Below are 7,772 nucleotides of genomic sequence, written 5' to 3' on the forward strand. Positions count from 1 at the left end.
GATTATTTTTAAATGAAAGAAAATGAGATAGTCATTAATGCATACAATGATTATTTTCCAAGATTCGTCAATATTTTATACCAAAAAAATGGAAAGATTCGCCAATAAACATTATTATTATTTTTAGAAAAAATTAAATATTCATCAAGATTTTATACAATTTTTTGAGGGGGGTTTCTTAAAGTTATCACTCGCGAGGGTTCTATTTTATTTGGAGTAATAAAATAACACCTCCACAAAAACCAAAATATGACATATTTCGTAAATTTACCGGATTTACAAGTCAAATTGTTTCAAAATTGAATTTTTGTTTACGAACATTTTGATGTAGATGCCTTTGGACATAATTAAAATTTATCCCAATATTAGCCATGTTTTGAATATGTGAGACATTACACAACATTTAATCGAACAATTGATGGGGTATACTTTTAAATCTCAATGTTTCCACAAACATATTGTGATTTTGTGTTTTCTTTAAGACCCACAGATTATTGAATTCAGGATTGTATTCCTTCCGCGGCGCCCAATAATAAGCGGCCTAGGATTCCTCCAGTGCGGAACAACAATTTGCTTGCTGCTGTCTAGTGAGCCGCCTTCCTCTTCTCCCATAGCTTCTTCCAGGTATAGTTGACTAACAATTGTAGACAATACTTTGGTGTATTGGTCGCCTCCAGGTATGTCGATGGTGCAGACATACCCCTTCTTTATTCCACTATCGAGACGGGGATAATCCATTGTTGGAATCCAACACGATTCCGCAATATAATGATGCGCATGCTTTACCACTACAGGATCTGTAACGACAATAGTCCACACCCATTCTCCTCCATCCAGAGAGCAACATATGGATTCACCGTCAGGCAGCTTGACCCGCACAACTTCTCCCTTAGAGCTTCGAAGAATAACACATACAATGATTGCACTGGATAAATCCGCCGCTTTCAGTGACACCTCCGCCCTTCCTCTTCTATTTATTCTGATTTTATCGATTGCCTGAGTGAAAGAATAATCAAAGAGATCTGCATTTAAAGCAGACTGGACTCCATGAACTGCTTTCCCAATTATACTCGTCAATTCTGACGGCGGAATCTGAAAATAAGAAGGGAAAAAGAAAAAGAAAAAACTTAGTCTAATAAAATTCTTTCATGAAAGAAGCCATCAATTTTTCCTAACAGACCTTTGAACGAAGCGAATTTCCAAGTCGACAATCAACAATGTAGACGAAGACTGCTAAAAGAAATTGAGACGAGTGTGTATACCTTTGCGGGAAGGAAACTTTTAAGATTAAGGTCAACATGGTAATGTTGGTATTTTGATGCTGCCCAAAGCCCTTTTAGATTATCCAGTTTCTGACATTTAGCCACGGAAATCCACTTCAGGAATTGTGATTTTGCTAGATTGGGCAGGTTTACAAGCTCCGGACAATCAGCTATTAGAAGCTTTGTCAGATCAAATTCTCCTGATACTCTTTTCACTTTCTTACAATCTTTCAATGCAAGAAAATGCGATGTTGTGATCTCTGTTATGTTCAGTTCATTTAGAGATTGCATGGACTCAATGTGCAAAGATTCAAGTCTGGGACAATACTTTCCACTAATCGAAACCTTGGAAGTCTGCTTTACATTAGACATTTCTATGGTTTCAAGGTTACCCATGCAGCTGTTTTGAGAAGACACAAGATCAGTTGACTCTGATCCACTACTGTTCAAAGCCAATTCTCCACTTACTATGCAATCCCTCAAAACTAAAATTCTCAGTTTGGTTAGTTTTCTGAGAGATTTTGATAACTTCCCCGCTTGAATTACCAGTCCCTTACATTCTGGATGTCTCCCACTTAAGACTAGATGTTTCAAACTGCTTAACATTCTCCATTCCCTTTCTGATTTCTCCATCCGGTATACTAAACTTCCTTCCAAGGCTAAGTGCTCCAAGTGAGGTAACATTTCTAATGATGTTGTAATGTCTCCCAGCGATGCTGTCTCGGTAAGAAACAGATTTTTCAACTCAAACGTTGCCTGGAATTTAAACAAGTATTTCAGTCAGCTGTTCTTATTTTGTACTAGTTGACAATCTATTTGTACTAGTTGACAAGTCAATAGATTGTGACAACAAGAAAGCAATAAATCAATAAAACAAAATAAAAATGAAAAAAATTTAAAAGAAAAATAGTTATCTGTAAGAGAAATTTGTAATTTTTTTTTTAGAAGACCAGGTGTTTTCTATGTTTAGTGGTTGTGATTATGTTGAAGATATTCTATATATCTTGTTGTTGGAAGACAAAGTAAGAGTTGAGAATTGAAGATTGGAAGAGCAGTTTTGAATTGTAGATTGTCAGAATAATTGTAAGAGAGTTCTAAAATTGTAGATTGCAAGAGCAATTGTTGAGTTGTGGATTGCAAGTGCAATTGTTATTTGTAGATTGCAAGAGCAATTGTAATGTTATTGTAAATTGTAAGAACAATTGTGATTTGTAAAATTGCAGAGCAATTATGATAGTAGCAGTTGTAAGGATTGTAATTGTTTTCCCTAAACAATAAGAAAACTGATACTCTTGTTCCGTTTCTTTGATGTTTTATCAAAATTTTACCACAAAAATTAGTTTCATATATGTTTTTCTGTATTCCATTTTATTCTCTTTATTATTTATTTAGAACTAATTTGTGCTATAATATTTGATATTTTAGATTTATGCTTTTGCATCCCCAATATAAAATGTGTTGTTTGTAACTAGGTTAATATATGGGTTCGGATTGCCTTAAGGCAACATCTGAACCCATTTAGGACTGGGCCCTAGCCTAAAGGGTAACATGCCCCCAAGATTAAGCCCAACCCTATGCTTGCACGCCATCCTAAAACCCCACACCACAATAACTATATTGGCACCAAAAAGGAAGGAGGCCAACTTGCATCAATAAAGGTTAAGACACATGTAAATAAAGATATCTTGCAAAGACAATTCCATCAAGCATTCACCGAATCAGCTTTGCATGAAAAAGTGTGAATTTACTCAATGAGGGTGCGAACTTGTCTAGACTTATGCGAACTTGTCCAGACTTATGCGAACTTGTCCAAGAGGACAAAGGCAATCTTTGGTGCAGACTTGAAGAGCTTAGAAGTGCAGATCTGTCATACAAGAAGGGATCAGATCTGACAAGGAAGCTAAGTATTGTACTTGTGATATTAAAGGAGAATATATAATCTGACCTGTGGGTCTTTAATGCTGGATTTTTCCTCCTTGGTCCTTGGAGGTTTTCCCAAGGTATCTGTGTTTGTCTATTGTTTACTTCCTTCATTTCTGAGTTTACTGAATTATAATTTACTAAAATCTGATTACTAATCTAGGACACAAAAATTACAAAATGCATCAACCATCTTTCTGTTTTAAATGAACGTGGCTGAATACTTTAAATAGAAAAGAATAAAATATACCTGTAAACTGCTCTGCCATAATCTTGTGAGGCATCCTCTCTTAATTTTCAAATACTGCAAATTTTGCAAAGGAATCCAATAAGGAATTCTCCTGTACGAATTCCATTTCATATCAAGCTCAAGGCATAGCAAAGCAGCTGATGTCTCAACACGATCATCTCTATTACCCAAAAAATATGTAATTTGAGAACCAATAGAATTGTCAAAAAATGAATTAAGACACCTGAAACTACGACCTCTGGTTGCGGCTAGGACTTTTTTGAATGTGTCTAATTCCTGCAAATTTAAGGATGAAGGTCAAATCAGTGTTGTAGTGCTTTTATCACCGGCAAGAAAACAAAAGTATCAAAAAAACTCAAATATGTGTTCAAATGCTTTAAATAGAGAGGACAGGAGTAGAGATATGTACAAAAGCTCTAAGATCATGAAGACGCCATATGCGATGTGGAAAGTTCGATTCATCTGCCATTTCTCGTCCCAAATCACGTAGGTTGTCGTGCATTCTCAATTTAAACTTGTAAATGCTGGTCTCCTCTTCAACAAGACATTTTTCTTTCAACATTTGAAGTGAGTGTTCAGCCTGCCATCCAGATCCCTCCCATATTTTTATCGCCATGTTTGTCTCCTTACCAATAAAGAAACATGCGATATCCATAAAAATTTGCTGTTGCTCTCTATCCAATGTCTCATAGCTTATTTGAAGTATTTGCTTAATGTCTCCTGGAAGGGTCTTACTAACTTTATCCAGTGTTAATTCCCAGTACCGCTTATCATTCCTACCAAAAACAAGCCGACCAATCACTTGGAGGGACAGAGGTAGACCCCCACACCTTTTAACGAAATTCTCCACAAGATCCTCATATCCTGGGGTGGGAACTGGGCGGCGAAATGCATGGCAACAGAAGAGCTGCTTGCTATGCATTGGATTCATTTCTTTCACCTTATACCGACAAGTAATTCCTGCCCGCACTAGGACACTCTCATCACGGGTTGTCACAATTGCCAAACTCTCTGTATTCAGCATATCCATGACCGATAGAGCATCTAATTGATCCGGATGATCAATATCATCCACTACAACCAAAAAGCCCGGGAAAGACCTCCTTTTTGCAAAACGATTTTTGAGATAATTTTTTCCTTCCTCTTGACTACAAAATATAGGAGGATTCTCCTCAACAAGATCTTTCAGAAGCTTAGTTTGAAGGGAGGGCATATCTCTTCTGGCAGATGCTTCTCTCACATCAAACAAAAAACAAGATGTTTTATATTCTGAATGCTTGAGGTTATACACTTCTTTGGCAAGAGTTGTTTTTCCAACTCCACCCATTCCGTAAATGCCGAGGATGTTGCCACTCTCCTTCGCGTTGAGGAAGCACCGCCTTTCAAAATCTTCTACTAGTTCATTAAGCCCTACCGGACTTTTTGAAACTTCTAGAAGGTGTGTCTTTCTAACCTCTTTTAGGACAGCTGACACTACCATTTTACAGAGCTTCTCCACATCACTGAAAATTTCCAAGACAAAACCACAGTATGATCACTGAGAGGTTTTACTGATAGAATGAGGCAGAGGACAAAGAGACAATAGAATATAGAATGAAAATAACTGTATTTATAAAAGATTAATGTTTCATATATCTAATTTAAAGCATAAAAAGTTGAATAATGTGAAACAGAGCTGCTGCTCATTCCTTCTGCTCAGAAAAATTCAAATTCCATGAATTCCCTGTTTTTTGTTTACTGCTGTTGCTACAGCTACATAGCTTTTTGGACACTTTTTTTTTTCTCATGCATACGTTTTAAAACTGCCCAACTCTCTTATTCGTATGCAAAGTTTTAAATCCATCGTAAGAAAATCTTAGAAGATTAGAGTCAAAAGATTTTCTTGTTCAAAATCTATCCTGATTCATTCGAAATAGAGGCAAAATGGATGAATGAAGCCGCAGAAATAAATGCACCCATATCAAAGTGATGGAGAGGACAGCAGACGGCAGTAGAGAATGGAAGTATACGGGAGGAAAGTTAATATGGTAGTTGTTCCCAACATTTACCAGGGGAAATCAATCAGTTTTAAGAAATTCTTAATTAGATAAGAACTATTAACTATGGTAATGACGAATTAGATGAGTTCTAATTAGTAAATTTCTGGGCCTGCCTAAGGATTTATCACTAAGTGGTGGAATCTAAGGGTTTATCACTCTTTAATTTTCAAGTTTTTGAAACGAAAATTTTAAGGGCTGTAATGTCAAACAGTACCATTTCTATATTGTCTATCAGTCTTTCTTCAATTTAAAGAAAAACTTAAATTTATATAATTGTAAGGCATCTAAGTTAAATTTATATAATTGTAAGGGATCTAAGTAGCGACCACAACACACAGACCATTTATGAATACCCTTTAAAAGTATTACCGGTAAAAAGATCTATCAATAATAAAAATTCAAAATATTGAAAAACAATTAGGTTACAAACGCAAATCTACAGAGACTTACTGATTATGCTCGTTTAGTTCGTAGCCAGAGAAAAAAGAAGCAGTGCGAAGGGATTCTTTCCACTGCTTAAGTTTGCTCAGGTATCTGCCCTTCTCTTCATGTTTAGCAAATGAACCTGCATACACTCCTTTTTCAATGTAGCGGAGATGCACAGGGGCCACATCATAAAATACAGGAATGATCTTACACTTAGTTTGTAACATGAGATCAAGCTCATCCAAACACCACTCAGAATCGGCATAACTTTTTGAGAATATAGCAATATGAACTGAAGAAGAGCATATGGCATCATGAATTGTACAAGGAAAAATTTCACCCAGTTGCGTCTCTTCGGAGTCAAGAAATGCCTTCAATCCCAAATCTGTAAGAGATTTGTGAAGTTTAAGAGCCAGAGTCTGCTTCACATCTGGGCCTCGATGGTTGATGAAGACATCAAACAACCTTGCAGATGTGGTTGATTTATCTCTTAGATGTGCAGGTGCGATTTCTTGAAGTGATGAGAAACCGGCCATGGACAGAATGACTGAAAGAACAAACGCGAGAGAAGATGAATTGAATCTAGCAGCGTGAGCGAATTGTACTGGATTTCTAGGAATCATCTAGCGAACATAGAAATCTCCATTTGAATTGTAGATCACAGGTCTCACTTTTCCAAATTCATCGAACTTTACCCAAATCAGAATTTTGACAAAGGCATTCTTGTGAATATGATATCTTTTTTTATTAACCAAAATCTATTTTCAGCCACCCCTTAACAACATAAAATTAAATAAAATGTCAGATAATATTTAGTATTGTCACATATTTATAGTATATACCGGAAAGGACCTAGTAGTTGAGCACATTCCAAATCTTGTGATAGAAGTTGTTGATTTAATACCCTCATACTTGCTGATTTAATGTCCAATTTTTGTACAACATTGCACCAATAGTTGTGACTTGAAAGTTGTTATTGTTGATGATGAGTACCAATAATTGAATGAAATATACCCTTTGTTGTAAAAAGCAATCAATCATGTGATGCTACATTAGTTGCAGAAGTATTGGGGCCCTTTTTGCACGTCTATTGGTCTCACTTTTTTTTCGGGCTGTTTTGGACACCTTGGCAAAAAACATGCTGATGTGGCATCATATTTGATGATGTGGCCCTAAAACCTTAGTTTTAAACAGGGGACTTGCCAAGTAAGTTGCTATGAAAAATTGGGAGTGATTTGAAATTTCCATGTAAGATTTTGAGAAGTGTGAAGTTAGAGTGCACAACTATTCAGTCCTCTCCCCTATTATAAATAAATAATCCACTTACCGAATGTTGGCCAAAATGGACCAATACTTGAGCACAAGAGAATCTATAAATGTTATATGAAAAAAACATAATAACATTTATTAACAATTGAAATCAATCATTTTTTGTTTCAAATAAAATATCATAGCTATCTACTATAAGTGTCATTTATAAAATAAGATGCTCGCTTAAACAAGTAATGCTATCATATGATTCTTATGTGTAGAACTATTGGGATAGCAATGTATATGCATTGGAGTATTTTATATTAATAATTTATCTTATCAGGTGAACACAATAAATACCTTGTTTTTTTTTATCAAATGTGAGAGATTTTCCAAAGGTTTTAGTGTTCAACAATTGGTCCCTTCAATATTTTATTCTATATAATAATATGTTGTTTTGAACACAAAAAATTATTTGTTGTTATAAAAACAAGAAAAAATAATTTATAATTTTTTGTGTTCATTTATTGGTCCTTTGGTGTTGGATATAAAAGTTAGAGATAACATAGACTTATGATTACTAATATACATTTGGTCCATTTAAGTTGCATATAAGTTATATTT

At 35.3% G+C, this 7,772-nt stretch overlaps 1 protein-coding gene across 2 annotated transcripts; it reads right to left on the reverse strand.

Annotated features, from left to right (window-relative positions):
• Nucleotides 1-288: 288 nt before the first annotated feature.
• Nucleotides 289-6,608, reverse strand: LOC131858187 (disease resistance protein Roq1-like). Of its 2 annotated transcripts, XM_059211308.1 has the most exons (6): nt 5,922-6,608; nt 3,842-4,934; nt 3,656-3,708; nt 3,433-3,523; nt 1,263-2,018; nt 289-1,092 (listed from the first exon to the last, which is right to left on the reverse strand). In XM_059211308.1, the coding sequence occupies exons 1-6, from the start codon at nt 6,518-6,520 to the stop codon at nt 478-480; spliced, it is 3,207 nt and encodes a 1,068-aa protein (XP_059067291.1). In that variant the 5' UTR covers nt 6,521-6,608; the 3' UTR covers nt 289-477. The 2 variants fall into 2 exon arrangements, with proteins under 2 accessions (XP_059067291.1, XP_059067290.1); XM_059211307.1 differs by having other exon boundaries at nt 3,433-3,708.
• Nucleotides 6,609-7,772: the final 1,164 nt, after the last annotated feature.

This window comes from Cryptomeria japonica, chromosome 9 (assembly GCF_030272615.1).
Source record: "Cryptomeria japonica chromosome 9, Sugi_1.0, whole genome shotgun sequence".
NCBI lineage: Eukaryota > Viridiplantae > Streptophyta > Pinopsida > Cupressales > Cupressaceae > Cryptomeria > Cryptomeria japonica.

Bases quoted from the DNA above. Each gene is read 5' to 3' on its own strand.
- LOC131858187 (XM_059211307.1), bottom strand. From the start codon at position 6,520: ATGATTCCTAGAAATCCAGTACAATTCGCTCACGCTGCTAGATTCAAT. The intron at 4,935-5,921 runs GTAAGTCTCTGT...GGAAATTTTCAG, and splicing joins GAACTAAACGAGCATAATCA to TGATGTGGAGAAGCTCTGTA. The intron at 2,019-3,432 runs GTATATTTTATT...TTTAAATTCCAG, and splicing joins TATGGCAGAGCAGTTTACAG to GCAACGTTTGAGTTGAAAAA.